At 37.2% G+C, this 21,968-nt stretch overlaps 1 protein-coding gene and 1 non-coding gene across 2 annotated transcripts; both read right to left on the bottom strand.

Annotated features, from left to right (window-relative positions):
• Positions 1-7: 7 nt before the first annotated feature.
• SAMD9 (sterile alpha motif domain containing 9) lies at positions 8-21,663 on the bottom strand. Its single transcript, XM_012935829.2, has 3 exons — positions 21,540-21,663; positions 9,459-9,603; positions 8-5,660 (listed from the first exon to the last, which is right to left on the bottom strand). Exon 3 carries the CDS (start codon positions 5,650-5,652, stop codon positions 913-915), a length of 4,740 nt encoding a protein of 1,579 aa, XP_012791283.2. The 5' UTR covers positions 5,653-5,660; positions 9,459-9,603; positions 21,540-21,663; the 3' UTR covers positions 8-912.
• Positions 15,247-15,353, bottom strand: LOC129401473 (U6 spliceosomal RNA). Its single transcript, XR_008628366.1, has one exon. It is a non-coding gene; the product is annotated as a U6 spliceosomal RNA (small nuclear RNA).
• Positions 21,664-21,968: the final 305 nt, after the last annotated feature.

Below are 21,968 nucleotides of genomic sequence, written 5' to 3'. Positions count from 1 at the left end.
AGTTTGGTTTATCTTTTATTAAGTTCTTTATCCATTTTATATCATTTTGGTAACCACTGACAATTGCTCATATGCAAAATTTATTAGGCAAAAGTACATTTTGATTATATCTCACTGGTTGTGTCTGTTCACTGTCTATTTTCCTAATTTGTTCAAATCCTGTGGATGAGAAATTCAGTCCTTTCAAAAGAGTCTTTTTCATTCATCAGTCTTTTCCATTCATCAGCTTTTTCATTCATCAGCTTTGGATGTTTGGAGATTTAGAAGTTTAGTAGCCATAGAAAATTTTACTGTTGCTCAGCTGCTCCCAAGTACACAAAGGAAGTTCAATACTCCAGAATACTTTGTCAAAATTTGTTGATCTCTACAGGCAAAATCTATAGAGAATTTGTTTGGTCCTTTTCTTTGAAGACTCGGGTATTAATTACATAGTACATTTCTAGTTTGCTTGATGAAAATTAATGTTATGCCTCAACTTTGAAAAGTTCTTTCAGGTGTGAATTTTTTTCCTAACTACTGTAATGACTTGGAAACATAAATTTTTCCTATTCCAAAAAAAATTTTATTTGAGAATAAAGTAGAAAAAATTACCAATATATGCCTAATTAGATATTTATTTTGGTAAAGTGATTGCTTTATTTAGGGCTAAGTTATTACATTTGTTTTGATTGTGTAATCTAAACCTAGAAAACTATTTGATACTCTCTATATATTTATCTTTCCTTCTTCACCACAGTCTCATAATATGCTTAACTCATATTATGCTTAAGAGGCAATATGAATACTGTATTTCAAGGGTAAAAAGTCATGAGTTTTAGTCATAAAGTTGCCAATTTAAAAGATATGTTCTGAGTCTAAATAAAATGTTAGTTGGTATTGAGATAAAATTCCTGGAGAGAGGAGATCAAGCTCTCAAATAATCTGGATGTCATAAGCCAGTGGTCCTCCCATGGAAAATCCCAGGTAAAAAGACACCTTTTCTATGCTTCTGCCACTTCTAAGTTGACCAAAGAAAGTTGGGGTTATGGGTATTGTTATTTTTTCTTCGCTTCCATATTCTATGTATACACGATTATTTTCAGCTCGTCCATTTAAACGAAGCAAAAGGTCTTGGACTTTTCTCTCTCTCCATACATCTCCATTCTGCCACAAAGAATTAATATCAGTTTTCCCAAAACATTGATCAATTTTTCCTTTGTGAACAAGCCTGTTTATAGTTTTAGCTTTCCCAAGAAAGAAATATGCAATTGGCTGTTTTGTACGATACATATGTCTATATTTCCCCAAAAAAGAAGTTTCCAGTAAGTGAGCATACTTTTCCATTTGTTTAGAATCTTGATCTAAATTTTGGGTTTCTGGCCAGAATAAGAGGGATGCTAAGAAGTAAGGTTCTGGAAATCGATCATTTGTTCCCACTTGCAGAACTTCTCGAAGCTGCTTTTGCAGCTTTTTAACTGGGCTGACAAATTTGGACGTAGGTTTAATACAGTATAGAACAATATTGGCCAAGATAAAATTTTGTTTTTCCTTAGTCCTGGCAGCACAATGTTCCAAAATAAAAGAATATTGTTTCACTATAGATTCCATGGTTTCTATAGGAGAGTTTTGATTTTTGACAAGATATTCCAAAAGCCCAGAAAATTTGTCTGCTTTTAAAACTTCTAGTTTACTCCGAAACAACTCTATCTGAAGTGACAAATTGATATTTGATCCAAAATCTTTGCTTTGTGTTCCATGAAAATGATCAAATATATCTCCATATTTCTTAAAATATCCAGCCACCTTTCTCCGGGTTTTATCTTGTTCACTTTGTTTCATGTTGTTTTTGGGTTTTAAAAGAACAAAATAATCATCAAAAAAATCAAAAGAGTTTTTCAAAGAAAACCGCAAATTAGTTAGATAAGAAATAAAATTGCTGAGGGCTAACTTAAATTCATTGTTGCTATCTCCAGGAATATCACTAGTACCTGATATAAAATTAATCATATCTTTTTTAAATAGTTCATTTTTATTGTCAAAAAAAGGAATGAGCTGGAGAATGTGAATTGTGTGGAGTCCAACTTCTATCTCCCCAAGATAGCCAGCTATATTGTAAGTATCATACCGCCTTTTGGATTTCTTTTCCTTTGCTTCATGTTCCTTATATTCAGTTTGCCTTTGAGATTCCTTAAATGCATCTGAGGCATTTACTGCTAACTCTAAAAGCATAGTTAGATTAGCAACTGAAATATTTTCATTTCGCCCAGGATCATCTATCCACCATCTTATTTTACTTTTGTAGACTTGACCTAGTGTGTCTGAGATATAAGAATTGTAAGGTTCTATGGTCTTTGCTTTTTTTGCCCACTCTAGAGCTCTTTCAAAGTCTTTTTCTTTAATGTAAAAGTGTCTTGCCAAAGCTTGGCAAATAAAAGCATTTTGTTTGAACCGGTCACTACCTTCAATCAACACTTTTTTAACTGCCTCATTTCCTTCATCTTTGTGTAATGCTTCAATGAAGGGGGAAAACAAAGTTTCTGTTTCACCTTCATGTTCATTGCGTTGTCTTGTGAGCAACAGTGTTTGAATATCTCGGCTGAATTTTGATTTTCCTATACCTCTATCATAGAACAAATTTTCTCTTAGGATATCCAACACAATTCGGCTTTTATTCAACTGATAGCTTAGCTTCAATTCTTCCAAGGAGCGAATAGCAATTAAAGGATGAATAATACGCACTCCACAGTAGCGTCCACATTCTACCACATCTGTTTTTATCAGAATTGTAGAGTAGGTGCCCATTTTGTCTTCAAGTTTCTCTGGTTCCCAGTAAACCTTCTTGTTCATGATTCCTAAAAAGTCTTCACACTGTGATAGTGAAATGGTTGTCTCTGGCACATATGAATTGAGAAGAGCCAGAAAAGAAAAGAGCTTTGCTTCTTTGGTGTAGATGTTCTGCCCTTTCAGGATATTCTTGACCACCTTTTCTATGTACATTTTATCAAAATTGGTTTTCATGATCATGAAAGAATAAAAATCTTCAACATTTTTATGTTGCTTTTCAATTTCTTTCAATTTAAGCTCAAAAGCCCTCTGTTCACTGGGAGATAGTTGTTGTATCAGGGCAATACTATTTGGGAAGTTCTTGGCACATTTTCTAGGATCCTGCGATCTCATGCAATTTAGAATGATTACTAAAGGTTTTTCATATCTAATATTCTTATTAGAAACAGCTGTATGAATAGAGGACTGTAGGAGATAGACATTTTCTTGTTCTTCAAAATCATCAACAAGGAGCAATACAGGTAAGTATTCCTGATGACTTGTTGTTCCAATCGTAATTAAATCAGTAATTTGTTTTCCAATTTCAGAAAAATCCTCTGTTTTATTTTTTAGAACAGCACATCTGAATTTATTCCTTAGATCCCAGAGAATATGCATTGCCAAGGTGGTCCCACCACAGCCTGGATGATGATATAGCTGAATAATTTTGACACATGTTGATTTAGAAGAATCCCAGTTTTGAATCATATCTTCAAGTTTTTCATATTTATCCCTTTTGACAAAAGCTGAAGAATAGTTTTTTGAAGAAAAATAAAAGTTCCACCAAGATACTTTACCACCTCGATAAAAGTTTTCCTCTTTTAATGTCTTGAATGCAAGGAATTTATTTTTATCCTTTTCTAAGTCAGTACCTTCACATTCATATACACCAAGAATTTCCAGAGCAGTCATAATATCTTCTTCCTTTTTCATAAGTACAGTGGTTGAGCCAATAGATGGCAAAAATTTTTTTTCAGGTTGAGTCACAGATTTCAATTTAAGAATAGTACCATTTATCTCTTCAAGGTTTAAAGCAGAAATGCATTGGTCTGCTAATTTATCTGGCTGTATTTTTAATCTTGCTTCAAGTAGATCCTTCCATCTCTGACATAAGTGTGAGTTAAGACAAATACACAATATATTTTCAAGTCCTTTGAGATCTTGGTAAAAAGCACAGAAGGTCTCAATAAGGGGGTCTCTTGGGTCATCCACAGAAGAAAGCAGCAGAAATACTACCAAAAACTTCCCCCTTGGCAATAAGTCTTCATGTGTAAGAAATGAAATCAATTTCCTGACTTCAGAAGCCTTTTCTCTTTGCCAGGAACTTGGGTCTAAGGGCTTATATTTATCACTGTCAAGATCTAATCTACCATTGCAGAAAATCCAGCTGGGTTGTTGGTGAAGATTCAGACTAGAAATCTTCTCATCTGTTGTAGTTTTCTCTTCCACATATTGACTTGGAAAGTGAAGGTTTGCTACTCGACTTTCTTTGTAGGCTTTGACTACTCCTTTGCTTGCAGATTCAGGATCAAACTCCAAAACAGCAAACAATTTAATTTCCTTTAGGAAATCCAAATGATTTACTTGATTTTGATGGCATTTATTTGTTACAAGAATGTATAAACTGTAGTATGAGTTATCTAACAAGTCCTGATTTCCTGTCAACATTCTAACAAGCTTTGGTCCCTCACTCTCTTTTTTGCTTGTTTTTAGTCTGAAGTTTTCTTCTGCCTCTTTTCTAGATTCTGCTAATGTTTTTAAATCTGATTTATATGCTTTGAAGTCCGCAGGAGTTTTCATGAGGTCCTTACAGCTGGCACCATCTCTCACAAAGACTGAAAATTTTGAACTTTTATTCCAGGTCTTATTATTGAAATTTTGCATTTTAATCTGGAAATAATCATGTTCACATTCAGAGTATTTTGGAATAATATCTACTTCAATAACATATCTGTCAGATGGAATACCATTTGTCAGTAAGACTTCTACAAATCTTGGCTCTCGTATACAATTCTTTGCTTTTTGGACCTGGCCCTCTTCAAAATACTGATGGATTATCTGGTTGAAGTGGTCTATGAGGACTTCCTTGGTGATAGCAATGAATCTGACGCCAATAATTTTTCCATGGGGCTTGTCTTCAACTCCAAAATGAATTGTGCCATTGGTACGTGAATTCATACAAGCTGAAGCAAATTTAAAAACCTCGTTGCTAAATTTTATTTTAATATCCTCTTTTGTGCCTTTTTCTATATTTTTGAAGGCTTTGAATTCATGTATTGGATCAATAAGATTGAGGGGTCCGGTTTCAGGCTGTAGAACAAAATTCTCTTTGTACCGATATGGGTCACTGAATTCATCAAAAGGGTATGCTATGCATGTCTGTTCTGTAGAAAGCTGTTTTTCTTGTATATCATCTTCTATGAACTCATTTTCAAGTGGCTTAGAACCTTGGGCTACTGTATGTGTTGTAGAAGTGTCAACAGTATCTGATTTCTCTTTATTCTTTTGCTTTTTCTTTGACTTTTCTCCATTTTCACTTTGACTCAAAGTTTGTACTTCAGGAATATTTTTACTGTTTGTTTTCCTCTCATGTGTCTGGATAGAATTCTCAGAGGATGTTTTTTGCAATTCTTTGATGAGATTTTCTATTTGGATAGCTGGTCCAAGTGTTATACCCATATCATCAACAAGGTGTTTTTTAGTTAACCACTTCAAGACAGCTCCTTTTACATCTTGTGCAACCAAGATTTCTCTGTATTTTTTGTCAACGTTATGCTTTTCTAGCCATATGTTTACATCCTCTTTTGTCCAGTCATCTGGATTTTTTGGTAGATTCAGTTGTGCTGCCATTATTTTACCTGAATATAAAGAAAAATTATATTTATTATTTTTGTAAGTAAAAATCAGTTACTTTTTCCAAAAAATGTCCTATATTTTTAAATTTCAAGACTGTAAATGCCTATTATAGTCCTAGCATAAATGACTATGATTATGCTCCTAAGAGAAAATTACCATTACTAGTTCTTCTGTATCCTTCTAGAGAAATACTACCAAATATAAATATTTCACCCATACAGATGGCAACATATCAAACATTTCTCATTTTTATTTTTTTACCAACTGTATCTTGGAGATACTTTCAGTCAGTTTGCAAGAGAGGTTTTATCATTGTTAATTTTTTTGCAATAGTATGTATTATCTGTATTACTTAAAATTATTTCATTCTGCACAGGCTGGAAAGATAGTAGAGTGGTTAAGATACTTATTTTGTATGCAGGTGACCATGCTTCAATCTCCAGCATGGTGTATAGTGCCCTGAACTCTACGAGAAGTGATCTCTAAGGATGGAGCCAGGACTAAGCCCCGAGCATTGCCAAGTATGGCCCAAACTCTCTCCCACCAAATTCAATTCTGCTGTTAAAATTTTTAAAAAGATAAACAAAGGAGACTACATGAAGCTAGATGGAGGAAAAGTGTACCAAAAAAGGATGTATGAAATTAAGTATAAAATCAAGTAATTTATGAAAGACATTAACAGAAGTAGAGGAATGAAGCACACACTGTCAAACATAGTGAGGAAGCAATAAGAAAGCCAAGGAGATATTAGATATTCATAAGGTATACTCGAAACACTTAATATATTTGATGTTTCATTTGTTTTGTTTGTTGTTAATAACCAAGCACCCATTTCTGATCGTTTTCATTTCACTACTTAAGAAAAGAACATAAAATCCAGAGTATGTTGTCAGGCTAACTGATGAGCTACAGCTTTGGTCAGGTATATGTACCTTGTTTTTTGTGATTATAATGAGTCTATGCAAGTGTCTAGGATGTCTTATATCTGTTGAATCCCTTGACTTACCTAGAATCTGGTAAAGTAACCTAAAATCCTAAAATATCAAAATTATCTAAAATCCTAAAAATCTCAGAATTATAAAATCAGTGGAGAATACACCAGGGGCAGAAAGAGAGAATAAGTGAACAAATAGTTTAGGCAATGAGATCCTTCTACTTCTACTGTAACTTACCTAATGTATATTGCCCATTCATTTTTCTCTACTTTTGGGGGGCATATTTTGATGAAAGTAATAGGGCATGTGCCTCAAGCATATAAAGAAAGATATTCTGTGTGCCATTCTGCTCCACTACTTTTGAGATAGTTTGCTGAGCAGTGAATTATGAGGATACTATTTTGTCAAGTACTTTTTCACATAACAATTTATAGAAGCTGAGTCTTGGTTGGGAACAAATGACTTTACTTGTAGAATTTGCCACTACTACAAGAAATGTTCAAAGGAAATCTTTCACATGGAAAAAAGAAACAGAAGCTAACAAAATCTTCAGCAAGGGGATAAATAGTAATAGAGTAACAAGAACATAATTAATTCAGTAATTAGACACAAAACAGTACATGAGGAAGAAAAACTAAGAATTGGTATATTTAAATAAGTCAATACCAACACACAAAGTACTTTTTAAATATTTGAAGTACCATACAATCCCCAGGGTAACCACCCGGAGATACCCTGAGACAGTATTAAACAGCTTACTCAGAATCTCTGGACAAGTTTACTGCTGAAGAAAAGACTGGAAGAGGTATCTATTTCTTCAAAGGCTCAGATTAGAATTCAAGGATGTTGGATATTACTTGGAATATGACTCAAGTGATCACCTGACATCACCCAGATGCCCCCAATATTACCTGGCCCAACATAACCTGGCCCGCTAAACACCACAGCAGCACTAGTGTAATATAAATCAGTTCAATTTCTATGGATAGCAACATGGAGTTACTTTAAACATGGAAATTTAGTGAGCAATAATATAGTGGGTAGGGTGATTGCCTTGCACACAGCTGACCCTAGCACCTTATATTCTCCCGGAAGCCCTACCAGGAGTGATCTACTTGAGTGCAGAACCAGGAGTAAGTCCCAAGCAATGCTGGATGTGGGCCAACGCCTCTTCTCACCTCAAATAAATTAAAATAAAAGACAGACATTTAATCTGCTTCAACAATGCCACTCCATAGGATGTGATATCATTCAAAAGAACATTTTAACTTCTATGTTCATAGAAGAGTTATCCACAATGGTCAAAAGATGGCATAAACCAATATAAATGCCCATTGACAGATGGTTGAATAAATAAGTTATGAAATGTGATTCTGGCATTCAAAAAGAGAAAATTGTGCCCTATGGATAAAATTGATGTTCCTGGAACGATTTGTGAAATGAAATGGAATGAGCTAAAAACAATTATGAGATGGTTTCACTCATATGTGAAATATAAATGACTAACTCAAATAAGCTAGAAAAAAGAACAAAACAAACTCCTAGACTTTGCAAAACATATGGTGGTCACTAGAGCAAAAGGGGAAGAAGAGGATATAATGAGGAAAGGTTTATTTTGGTGATGGGGAATAGTGACAATTAAACATACATGAAAGTTTGAAGCTTTACTCTTGGAAAGCTATACATTGTAAGCCAAATTTTTTTTTTTTTTTGCTTTTTGGGTCACAACCCAGCGATGCTCAGGGGTTACTCCTGGCTTTACACTCAGGAATTACTCCTGGCAGTGCTTGGGGGACCATATGGGATGCCGGGGATCGAACCCGGGTCGGCCGCGTGCAAGGCAAACGCCCTACCCGCTGTGCTATCGCTCCGGCCCCTGTAAGCCGATTTTAAGGCAACAACAACAACAAAACATCAACAACAAAACAACTCTGTATATCAGAAGATGCAAAAAACAGAATGAAATGACAAGTGGTAGAAAATATTTGAAAGTCATATATCTAGTAAGGGAATAATAAAGAGTTATCCACAATGGATAAACTGAACAATAAAGAAGACTAAAAAACACATATAACCAATTTAAAAACAGCTTAAGGTTTTGATAACACACTCTACAAAGATAATTTACAAATGTCCAACAATCACGTTTAAAAGTATCAACATACCCAAAACTAAAAAACTTCATAAATCAGAACCCCAATGACAACTGATTTCACATACATTACAATGGTGATTATACAAAATAGAAAATAACATTTTTTTGGTTAAAGTGGGAATAAATTGGAAGAAACCCTTTTGTTCTTGGTCGGAATGTGAAATGATTCATTCTATGCAATCAAAATTATGGTTATAGTCTAATTGCTATAGTTTCTTCAGAACCTCCTCTACAGTTTCTCTAAAGAACCATGATAATAGAATAAACCTTAGAACTTTAGAAGGGAATAAAGGCCAGTAATAAAAAATGTTGGTAGATATAATAGACTAAATGTCTTTGATTTCCTAAATTATGTTTGATTGCTGAAGTTCTATCTAATGTGGTTTTACAATCATGTATTATGAATATTTTAAGACCATTATATTATAAATAGAAAGAGTGAGGGAATACAAAGGGAAGTAAGATTTCTAAGCTCCATTCATACTGGAACCAATAGACTGTCATACTTTTGTATATACAATGCAACTTTTTAGAGCAACTGCTGAAAAGTCATACAAAGTGATTCATTAATATATATATACACATATATACATGCATACATATACATACACACATATATACATGCATACATACACACACACACACATATATATATATATATATATATATGGATTTGAGAGAAAGCACAGGAGTCAAGGAAATTGCCTTACCTGCGGCTGACCCAGTTTAATCCCCAGCAAGGCACTTAGTTCTCAGTCACCACCAAAAGTTATCCTTGAGTGCAGAGGCAGAAGTAATCCCAAAACAAACAAAAAAGGTGATAAAAATGAAATTGTGAAGAATATTTTAAGGACTCTAAAAGAACAAATAGAAAAAAATTTGAATGGTAGGTGTAAGTCTAAAATATCAATAATTACATTCAATATAAAAACTCTAAATAAAAGTTAAAAAGACAAATAATAAAATTGACTGAAAAATGACCCAACTAATTTAGCAAAGATTTGCTTAAAAGATATATATAAAACATATATAATAAAAAGACACAATACAAATAATACAAGTAATACAAATGGTAACCAGTGAAAGTAGGAATGTTAGTGTCAGATAAAGAAAACTTCAGAGTTCAAAATGATCTTCTTCTCAGAGGATGCTGCATAATAATAAAAGGGGTGCTTCATTAAGACAACATAACAATTCTAAAAGTTCATGCCACAAACAAAAAGCTGCAAACTGAAGCAAACACTGATAGAACTTTTAAACTTTTTTTTTCTTTTTTGGTGGGCGCTAGGGTCACATATGGCAGTGCTCAAGTCTGACTTCTGACTCTGTGCTCAGGAATCACACTTGACAGTGTTCAGGGAACCAAATGTGGTGTCACTGACTGAACTGGGGTCAATTGCATGCAAACCAAGCACTTTATCCCTTCTACTATCTCTCCGGCCCCACTTTTAGATCTTACCCAAAACCAAAATTATTGTTGGATTTTCAACACCTGTCTTTCAACACTTATTAGAACAACTAGAGTGAATTTGTGAAGGTGAAACTGATGCCATGACATGCTGTAGCCAACATTAAATCTCAGCTAGGCCTCAGTTTCTGTTTCCCCAAAGCAGGGCTTGCAGTTTCTGGTAAACTCCAAGTTGAGTAATTTGCCAAGATAAGAAACAGGGAAGTTGGGTCTGGCCGGTCATGAAGGGTCACTGTACCCTCCTTAGAAACTGTTACTAACCATTGTCTAATTGCTGGCCACTATTGTAAAAGGGCCAATGCTAAAAATAACCCAGTATGTAGACTGTTCTTAACTCTGAACCCTATATGAACTGCTTGTGATTTGGAGTCGGGGTCCTTGTCAAGACTCCACTGTGCTGGATAAGACTTGGACCCTAGCTGGAGCTAGCTCTGGCTCGGGCTAGTAAAAAAGTTCCTTTGCTTTTGCATTGTCATGTGTGGACTTGGTCTCTCCGCAACTGGGGATCTGAAACTTGGCACAACAAATGTTAGTACAGATATAGAAAAATTTAACAATATGACCCAAAAGGTTCCAACTATGTTTATGGAACACTCAATCCAACAATTGAAGATCTTTCTTTTTAAGTTCCCAAGATATACCATATTATAAATCATAAGAAAAATTTTAAGTAATTAAAATCATACCGAATGTCTGCCAACACAAATAAAATCCAGTAAATGTTAAGAGAATAATAAGAGGAATATCACTAAACATTAAAACCGCCATCCTAAATAACTCAAAGTTAAAATAATCTAAATAAAAGATGCAAATAAAATAAATACATCTATATTGCCGTGAATAAAAGTTGTTATGCTTAGTAGCAGTGTCAAAAGTTTTAACAATAAACAGAATTATTAAAAAAAGAAACCTCAAAATAACCTAAATTCTAACTTCAAAACCCTACAGAACCTCTAGAGAGTGAAAAAAATAAAACCATGGCAGAAGGAAAGAAATAATAAGAGCAGAAATAAACTAAATTGAAAACAGAAAATGGATAAAATCAGTAAAAATCAGGTAAAATTAGTAAAATAATTTCTTAAAAATATTCCTTTAAGAGATAATTAAAATTGGTATACATTTAGTAAGAATGATAAACAATGAAAAAGAGGCAAAAGGACAAGGAAATATGAACAATTTCATACATGTATATTTACACATATATTTTACAACTTAAATGCCAATTCTCATAAAACACAAACTGCTATAACTCAGTATGAAATAGATAATTTGATTGATAACTTAATAAGCAACATAATAACTGGACTTTTAGTTTAAAGGTGTGTTCCCAAAGGAAAAGCTCCAAGTCCATACTCACTGGAAATTCTAAACATTTAAAGAATCAACTGATTCTACTCGAGCTCTTCTCGATAGCAGTAAAAGAGGAAGGAATTCACAGTTACTTTAGAAAGCTATCACTACTCTAGTAGCAAAGACCCTGTAGACACAGACTTCAGGTGACTCCCATGGATATAGGTTCCTGCCTTGCCTTAGTGTCAGGTCCAGGTCCACTGACACGGAACTGAATCTCAAGACCTTTAATATGAGCTCAGGACTAGAACCAACCCAAATGAATTTAACTGTCAAGCTTCCCCTACAGATCCAAATTCCGGTTATCCAAAAGTTTTAATAGTAAGGTCATGCTCAGACTGTGTGAGACAACCCATGGAGAATCTCTGGACAAGTTGATGGTAAAGGACTTTCTCTGCTTAAGTAGTCTATAAAGACAGGAAGAGAAACGGACTTCTACAAGGGCTTAGACAAGAATGCAAGACTGGACCAGGGATGTAGCTTAAGTGACAGAGTTCATGCTTTGCATGTGCAAGGCCCAGTACAACATGCCCTCACTCCCACCCATGCACTACAAGGTGTAGTATGGGACTCCATACACTATTGGAAGTAATCAGTTGCTCAGCACTAGCCTAGCCGGAGTGCCCTCAACAATAGAATGCAAATCTCCATGAATCATGAATAATTAATAAAACATAACAACATCAAAGAAAATTATCAAAGCTCTAAACTTATCTCAAAACTGTCAAAAGAATTCAGAATGATACTCCTGAAGAAATTCAGGAACTACAAGAAAATACAGATGGACAATTAGATATAATCAGGAAAACACTGTGTGAACAGACAAAAGATTCAACAGATAAATATAAATAATAAAGCACTGTCGTAGCACTGTCATTCCACTGTTCATCAATTTTCTCAAGCGGGCACCAGTAATGTCTCTATCATGAGACTTCTTGTTACTGTTTTTAGCATATTGAATATACCACAGGGAGCTTGCCAGGCTCTGCCGTGTGGGCAGGATACTCTCGGTAGCTTGGGAGACAAGTACTGAGCCTAAAATGTTATCGCCTGGTTGACTTATTTGTTTGTTTGCTTTTTGATTTTTAGGCCATGCTTGGCAATGCTCAAGGATTACTCCTGGCTCTGCACACAGGAATTACTCCTGCTAGTGCTTGGAAGACTATATGGGATGCTGGGGATGGAACCCGGGTCAGCAGTATGCAAGGCAAGCACTCTGTCATGATTGGATTAAAGTAATATTATTTTCTTCAATTCTATGCATCACTTGTATCACTTGTAGTCCCGTTGATCTTCGATTTGCTAGAGCGGGCGCCAGTAACATCTCCATTTGTCCCTGTCGCGAGCTAGTGTAGCCCAATGATACCTGCTCGCTCCAGGAACAGAAAGAGCCTCAAATCGTTCACTCAGAAATTTGACAAAGAAATCTGACCATCTAGTTGGTAGGCGGCCACGAGGTCTTCTGACGTCCCATAGAATTCAGTCAGTAACAGCTCTAGTCCAACGGTTGTCTATGAATTGCATTACATGACCGGCCCTTCTGATTTTTGATGCCTTGGCAAAGGAGACAGCATCCCTGATTTTTGACCATCGACGGAGGTCAGAACTCCAGATTCCTTCTCTCACTTGAGTGAGACATGATATTCCCAGCATAGCTCTTTCGATTCCTTTTTGGGATATCCTAATAGCATTCTCATCCTGCTTGCATAGGGCCCAGGTCTCTGAGGCATATGTTAGTGCAGGAAGAAAGGTGGAATCAAAAAGATGTACCTGGAGTCGGAGGTTCTTTGTTCTCTTAACCACCTCTTCAACTCTCTTGAAGGCATTCCACGCTGCTCTCTTCCTCCTGTGCAGTTCTGGCACCAAGTCATTCCTCATGTTGATTTCTCGACCTAGGTACACATAGCTGCTGCATTCGGAGATGTTCATTCCATTGAGAGCAAATGGAGCCTCAGGAACCAGTTCGTTTTTCATGAACATCGTCTTGTTGAGATTCAGCTGCAATCTGACCTTTCCACACTTGTGGTCGAAGTCGGCCAGCATTTGTGCCGCTTGGCTAATGTTTGGCATTATGAGAACAATGTCATCAGCGAAACGGAGGTGGTGTAATTGCCCACCCTCTGAGAGGGGTGCGGCAAGGTGATACCATTTCACTGAAACTCTTCAGTGCCACCCTTGAGAACATCATGTGACAACTGGAATGGGAAGGAATTCTATGCATATTTAACATTTTAATAGTTTTAGTTTGGGGGGCCACCCCCAGCTGTGCCCAGGGCTTAGTTCTGGTTCTGCACTCAAGAGTCACTCCTCAGGGTGTGACTGTATGGGAAGCCAGGGATTGAAATCCAGTTGGCTGGCAAGGCAAGTGCCTTACTTATTATACTATCTCTCTGGCCACAAAATTTAATAGTTTTTTTTTTCTTTTTGGGTCACACCCAGCGATGCTCAGGGGCCACTCCTGGCTCTGCTCTCAGGAATTACCCCTGGCCGTGCTCAGGGGACCATATGGGATGCTGGAATCGAACTCGGGTCGGCTGCGTGCAAGGCAAATGCCCTATCCACTGTGCTATCACTCCAGCCCCCCAAATTTAATAGTTTTTAAACAGTTCTTATGGTGGAGGTGTCAAGCAGTGCTGAGAGACCTGGGGATCATTCCTACCCCACTCAGTCTGGTGGTGTGGTCCTGCACAGCCTCAGTGATGCTGGGGGCCTGCAGTGCTCTCTCTACCCAGCAGTATGGGGTAGGGAGGATGCAGTGCTGGGGATTCAACTCGGGGCCACACACATGCATACACAGCAGCCTTCTGAATGACCTCAAGCATAGATTTCCATGCCATTAGTAATTAAAATCAGTAGAATGCATTATCAAGGAAACAAGCTCTGTTTCTCCAGCTGACATGATGTGTAAACAATGTTAAATTTGACAAAATTATCACCAAACTCTTATTACAGTCAGTTTTGCACTCAACAGATCTTTTTGGCAAGAATTAAATCTCTATTGCTTTGAAGAGTTCCATTTGCAACTCTGCTTCCCTCAAATATTTTCTACTATGCCTGTTCTTTACCTGTTAAAGTGAGGCAAGAATGTAGGGCAATGCCTGGCTTCATTATGAGGGGACATCTTCACTACCATTGTCTTAAGTACTTTTCCTAGCTTTATTTTGGCTGTCACAGTAAACCTTTATCTGACTTTCCTTAAGGATCCAAGAGCTTTTTGCCTTTATACAGCAGAACCTTGCCCTGTGGGAGAGAATATTTGGATTCCTTTACTATAATGTATTGAAGTATGGAGCAGGCAAAGTTAACTTTCTTTCTCAGCTTGCCCTTCCTCCCTCCCTCCCTCCCTTTCTCCCTCCCTTTCTCCCTCCCTCCCTCTCTTCTTTCCTTCCCCTCCCTCCCTCCCTCCCTCCCTCCCTCTCTCCCTCCCTCCTTTCTTTCTTTCTTTCTCTTTCTTTCTTTCTTTCTTTCTTTCTTTCTTTCTTTCTTTCTTTCTTTCTTTCTTTCTTTCTTTCTTTCTTTCTTTCTTTCTTTCTTTCTTTCCTTCCTTCCTTCTTTCTTTTTCTTTCTTTCTTTCTTTCTTTCTTTCTTTCTTTCTTTCTTTCTTTCTTTCTTTCTTTCTTTCTTTCTTTCTTTCTTTCTTTCTTTCTTTCTTTCTTTCTTTCTTTCTTTCTTCTTTTTTCCTTCCTATGGAGCACATCATGAATTTCCATGTCAAGCTGGTGAAGGGCCATGCTAATCTACTCTGTATCATTCTCATTTTAGTATAAGTGCTGCAGAGGTGAATAACAAAGTTAAAATTTCTGGAGGAAATGAGTATTCCAGACCATATTCTCAGTCTCATTTCTTCACTTTTCCTTGGCTTGCCCACACACCTCATTTCTGTGTCCTCATAGCTCAACAACGAACTAAAATTTTTAGTTATCTTCTGTAAATGCGACATGCCATCTAGCCTTCTCTGAGAAACAGGAGCTAAATGAAATCCATTAGTTTAATAAAGAAGAATCATTACATTGGAGAACTCAATAAAGAGCTTTAATATCAGATCATCCAGTCAGTGACCTTGAAATTAGGCACTTGAAATTCTTGCAATTGGGGGAATAAAAAGTAAAATAAAATAAAAACTTGTTAATGAGAGCTATGTCAGGGGCGATAGTACAGCAGGTAGAGTGTTTGCCTTGCACATGGTCGACCCAGATTTGATTTCCAGCATCCAATACTGTCCCCTAAGCACTGCCAGGAGTAATTCCTGAATGCAAAGCCAGGAGTAATCCCTGTGCATTTCCAGGTGTGACCCCAAAAGAAAAAAAATAAATAAAAGCTATGTCAATTGAGGAAGTAGTAATACCATTAAAAGTAATAATCTATGCACTACTAGACTGCCAGAATAAGAGAGGAGGAAAAGGGAATATGTTCAATGAATTAGGATTTAAATTTTCCCAAATGTGAGGAGACATTAGGATAACTTAATCCACAAAGCTCATAGTTTCCCCAAAATTTCAACTCTCAAATACTTTCTCCAAGATACAATATAATAAAATTATCTAAAATTAAAAATGTGGGGTCAGAGAAAGCACACAGGATGCTCTCTGATAGGATGCTCTCATACACGGGCTCATACAGAGAGAGCACTTCCTTTGCATGCAAGTTACTATTTCAAGTCCCAGCACTATGGTTCCCCAAGCACCATCGGGGGTGACCCCCAAGCATAGAGACAGGAGTAATCCATATGCACTGCTTGGTATGTTCCCCACCACCACAAATTTAAAAAAATTAAAGATAAGAGAACTTTAAAGTAGCAAGAATAAAAAGCCCTCAAAAGTTAGAAGAGAATGGGATGGAGGTATGGTGCTGCTAGAAAGTCAACCTGTACCTGAGGAGCAAGTGCATCAGCAGCCTGATGGTGCCTTCAGACTTCCTGATAATTCCCAAATTTCCACTGTGCCTCTAGCCAGACCCCAACAACTTGAGATCAAGTTTCCTGAGAAATTAAATGGCCAAAAGTTATGTATGTTGGAGCCATGCCCACAAACTACCCCTGGCTCAGCTATATATGCCCATTTATAAGCCTTGCTTCAGAGATCCATAAATAAATCTTGAAAGATATCAAAAGCTGCAGTTAATCTCAGACCTGTGCAAGGCTGAGCAGACCATGGTAAACTGGAGAGAGGGGAGGTGGGTTAGCCTGGTGCCCACTCAAGCAGAGTCCCCGGCATCCACTTGCTACCAAAATCCAAAATTGCCTCCATACCCTTGGCTGGACTCCACTGAACAGGACAGATTGCAGCGAGATATCAACCTGTCGAAAATTTGTATATGTGGTTTTTGTGACTGAAATCTCCAGGCTTTCTCAGAGTTGGGATGGGCTACCTCCCCCCACTTCCCTATACTCCTACAAGCACCAGCAGTTACCCCACAAACCAACTCCAGCACCACCATATAAGCTATTCTACTGGCCTTGCTTTAGAGACCCATAAATAAATATCGAAAGAGATAAAAAGCCACAGTTTATCTCAAAACCACACAAGGAACAGACCGAGATACATCGGAGGAGGGCGGGTTAGCCTAGTGCCCAACCAAGCAGAGACCCCCCACAGCTGTTTGCTTCCATAACCCAAAAGCACTGCCATGCCCTCAGTCTGATTCCATCATCTCAGGATGGCCCTCATGGAGATATAATCTGCTAAACATTCAGGTATGTGGGTTTTGTGACTAAAATCTCCAGGCTTTCTCGGGGTTGGGATGGCTACCTTTCCCCACCTCCCTGTACTTCCAGAAGCCTCGGCAGTTGTGTCCACACCCTGAAGCTGCCACCCAATTAAAAAGCTACTCCAGCCTTCCTGCTGTCCAGGTAAAAATACTGAATGCCCTGAGAAAACATGATGACCTCTTAGTAACTGTATTGCAAACCATAATGCACAAAAGTAAAAGGAGGGGTGGGGGAAGTGCCTGCCATAGATGGAGACTGGGGGATGGGGGTGGGGTGTTGGGGGATGGTGGGAGGAAAATAGAGGACATTGGTAGTGGGAAATGTACACTGGTGGAGGGATGGGTGTTGGATCATTGTATGACTGAAGCCCAATTAAGAACAGCTTTGTATATTTTTTTAAAAAGTAATGTGGAGTTCATGCCTGCTTCAGTTAACTCAAACAGTGGCTAAGTAAATAGCAGTATTTCTGCATTTAAAAAAAGAAAAGAAAAGAATGGGATTATATGCAGAAAATACTGTGGAGAAGGGAACCTCTGTCACCAGGAATACCCTGCAAATTTGTCCTTGAAAAATGAAGAAGAGATAAAGATTTTCACTAACAAAAGGTCGAATAAGATCAGAGCACTTAGAATGTACAAAACCTACAATGGAACAAGTCCTGATCCTGTGACTGGGCTGCTGGTTATGTGCAGGGATGGCATCAGTGTTGTGGAATTTCAAAGTAGGCACACTGGGAAAATGCAATGTGGTTCAAAGTAAATAAAAAACAGAATGTTGGTCTTTTTTTTTTTTTTTGCTTTTTGGGTCACACCCGGCGATGCACAGGGGTCACTCCTGGCTCATGCACTCAGGAATCACCCCTGGCGGTGCTCAGGGGACCATATGGGATGCTGGGATTCGAACCCGGGTCGGCCGCGTGCAAGGCAAACGCCCTACCCGCTGTGCTATCACTCCAGCTCCCAGAATGTTGGTCTTAATTTGTGCAGAAATACAACAAACATTTGTAATCTAAGCCTGTCCCTGCCCTCTGAATTTTCGTTGTGAGAAGCTACAAGAAATCAGAATACATGGGGCTGGAGCGATAGCACAGCAGGTAGAGTGTTTGCCTTTCATGCGGCCGACCCGGGTTCGATTCATAGCAGCATCCCATTGGGTCCCCAGAGCACTGCCAGGAGTAATTCCTGAGTGTGTGAGTCAGGAGTAACCCCTGTGCATTGCTGGGTGTGACCCAAAAAGAAAAAGAAATCATAATATATGTTATCTGAGCAGTTATCCAGCACCTGGACATGGCATGTGTTTGTGTGTACGTGTGTGTGTGTGTGTGTGTGTGTGCGTGTGCATGCACATGCATGTGCGCATCATATTGTGCAAAAGCAGACAACACCATCACTGATGGAACCTATGCATAGTAGAAAATTCAAGCCTGAGAATTTAATTCTTGTTATTCTGACCTGGAAGGTGAATTGAGCAGTTGCACTGCTGTTCCTCATTAAGTTTAAACACACACAGGTGTTGGCAATTATCTGTTTACTCTTACCCTACAGACCTTTTTTTCCTCTAAGTTTTAAGTATGGTAGCAAATGTTTTTATTTTAGAGCAATTTTCAGGGTGATAGAATTAAAGAAGTACATGGTACTGATTCAGTTTCCTTCAGGGAATAGTGGGAAAACTTGGAGTATAAACAGCTATTTTCACTGTTCACAATGTGAAATTTTTGACCAAAGGATTCTGGGAGACATGCAAGATGTCTGGTTATATTCAATACAGGATCAGACCCCTAATAAGCATCCTTAAATATAATGTAGGCCCATAAGATAGTAATCATATGAAGTGGCTAAAATAGATATTAGAATTATAAATGTATAATTATACATAGTTCATCTCCAAAATCAGATTGATATTTGAAGATAGCAATTTTTAATCAAATTTTAATCAATTTTAATCAAATAGAAGCATAATACATGCATTATCTTAAAGTAATATGTGTGAGTATATGTGTGTTTTTATATAATTGAGTCCATTCAACAGAAGTTTAAACTTGTTAGAAATAATGCACTTCTATAGATGAACAAACTAATGTTTATATGTAAGTTCTATTTTATTTTGGGTTAGGGAAGCTGTGACAATTTGTTCCAACATCATCAATTGTAAGACCTATCTTTTAAATGAGCTAGAGAGATAATACAGTGGTTGGTTGCCTTATGTTTAATTAACCTGTTTTTGAATTCAAAAACTGCATATGGTCCCCAAGAACTGCCAGGAATAATCCCTGACCATAGGAAAAAAAATGTCACACAAAGCATTCTAAATAAAGGTGTTTCTGTAGAAATAAAAATAGACTAACAACATTAAAATGTGAAACTCATTATAAAGGAAAATATAGTTGAATTTGGAATACGCTAATATTGTTATGATATATATCACTTTAAAATTTAGTTTGATAAAAAATATATGTATCTTGATATGGTTAATGGCCAAACTGATAAATAAAGTATTTTTATGGAGTCTGCTCCTGGAGATTTGTTCATTTCATATACATTATACTCCACCTGAAAAGCAAATTTCTCCAAAATAGCTAATAAGTTAAACAGACAAATGAAATAAAAGAGTAATTGGAGGGGCTGGAGCAATAATACAGTGAGTAGGTCCTTGCCTTGCATAAGGCAGACCGCGCTTAATCCCTGATACTCTGTATGGTCCCTTGAGTTTGTCAGCAGTGATCGCTGAGCACAGAGCCAGGAGTAAGCCCTGAGCACTGCCAGTTGTGCACCCCCAGAAAAACAAAACAAAATAGAGTAATTGGAACAGAAAAAGATCATCATGTGTCATGATCCAAGGTTGCTGATTAATTCAATTCTGGGCACCTTGAGCACTCATTCTGGGTTCTCATTCCTCATCCACTTACTGCCTCATTTTACTGAGTATCCTGGGTTTCTCCTGTTTTCTAGCACGTTTCAGTTTTACAAACTCAGCCCATGCCTCCTCGGGGAAACATCATAATTCAGATGAGATTAAGTGGTAAATTAGATACATTGTTTACTATATGCATTATACACCTATAAAAATCCAGGCAGATTTCCACATAGCAATTGGTGCAATGGGAAGTTGTGCCTGGATGTCTGAGTAGAAAAGTGAGCAAATACATAGAATTGACTTTTGGCTGTTTTCCTTACTACACTGGACCTTTCAGTTGGGACTCGACAGTTTTTACTTTTATTCCTTCTCCTGAATCTCTGCCAGAGTCTTGTTAAGTGTGCCTTTCAAAAATTTACTTTATAAAGAGTATTTTATATTTTAAATTTATATATATATATAAATTTTGTTGAAGATGCACTTCTGGGAAATGTATACTAGGCTGTCTAGCATCTGCGGTTTTCCCATTTATGCCATTGTTCATAGGTCTTGCACATATTAATCATTTATTTATACTATCTCCTGTTCCAAAACATTTTAAATGGTAATTTAGAAAGTAATACAAATCACATACATGAAATCCTTAGGTAATAAAGTCAGAGAGAAGGTTAAATATAAGTATTGGGAGGTATGATGAGCCTGTGGAGTAAAGTTAATGTGAAAAAATTGCTTTCAATTTCACATACTTGACTAGAAGTGGTTTGAATTTTTTATTCTCCAGCTTCTTAATAACAATACTCCCCCCCCCCAAAAAAAAGGTAATTTGTTACAGGAAGGAATTCACAGACATTAATTGAACTGTAGAGCTTTTTAGATTTTTTAAAAGAAGTTGAACATCAGACCCTTGCTCAAAAATGTAATCCTTCCTCCCAGTCCCCTGTTCAAGACTTCCTGAAGTAATCTGTCGCTATTTTTCTGTCTATCTCCTGAGTTACATTTGACACTAATATCTGAGAAGCTATTTTTATTTTATTTTCTAACTGCTGTTTGGAATAGATGGTGGGAAAGATCTTTGGATAACAAACATCTTTAAATGTATACTATGTGTTCTTTCTGAAGATGATACCAATGTCTTGGAGGATATAGTCAATAGAAGAGTTGCTAGTTTTTAACTGCAGCTTTTATCAAATTGTATGACTGGCTTTTCAACGAAAATAAAGCACACTCTGTCACAATAATGAATAGTCTAGAATTTCAAATCCTAAAAGATTATTTTATTTTGGGTATAATTCAATTTTACATGGGAAAATAGACTTCCTTTTATTCAATAAAATGCTTCTATAGAATACCAGTCGTAGTAGTAGAAGTAAAAACAACAACAATAACAACACTAGTGAAAGATGTTGTACTTACCGAGATTGTCTTCCAAGGTTTCTTCTACATAAATGAGGGAGGAACCATGCATTTCATCCCAGAAAACTTCTAAGGTGTCCCTCCTACGATTTAAGAGGAAATATCTGTATCAATCCAGTGTTCACCCTGCGCTGCTCCTGCGTCTGAGTTTTCAGGGCTCAGCCACAGCAAGGCAGAGTACACTCAGAGTATCTGGGAGTGGCTGGACTGGCGGATGGGGAAGGGGTGTGGCTGGCTTGGGCAGGAAGGGAGCCCCGCATTCTACTTCAGTTTCATTTCTCTGAATTTACAGAAGTCCTCCCGAAATACTATTTTTGCATGCCATCACTGCCACCTTCTGGACTGTTGGATTAAAATCCGAAGGTTTAAAATCTGTTCTGTATAGGGGGCAGGGAACGTTGCTGCCATTTCAGTCACAAACTAAAACAA

The sequence above is a fragment of the Sorex araneus genome, chromosome 1 (assembly GCF_027595985.1).
Source record: "Sorex araneus isolate mSorAra2 chromosome 1, mSorAra2.pri, whole genome shotgun sequence".
NCBI classification, from domain to species: domain Eukaryota; kingdom Metazoa; phylum Chordata; class Mammalia; order Eulipotyphla; family Soricidae; genus Sorex; species Sorex araneus.
The sequence above is the reverse complement of the archived record's forward strand: the minus strand, read 5'-3'. Positions and strand labels throughout refer to the sequence as shown.

Coding starts and splice junctions, on each gene's coding strand:
- SAMD9 (XM_012935829.2), bottom strand. CDS start 5,652: ATGGCAGCACAACTGAATCTACCAAAAAATCCAGATGACTGGACAAAA.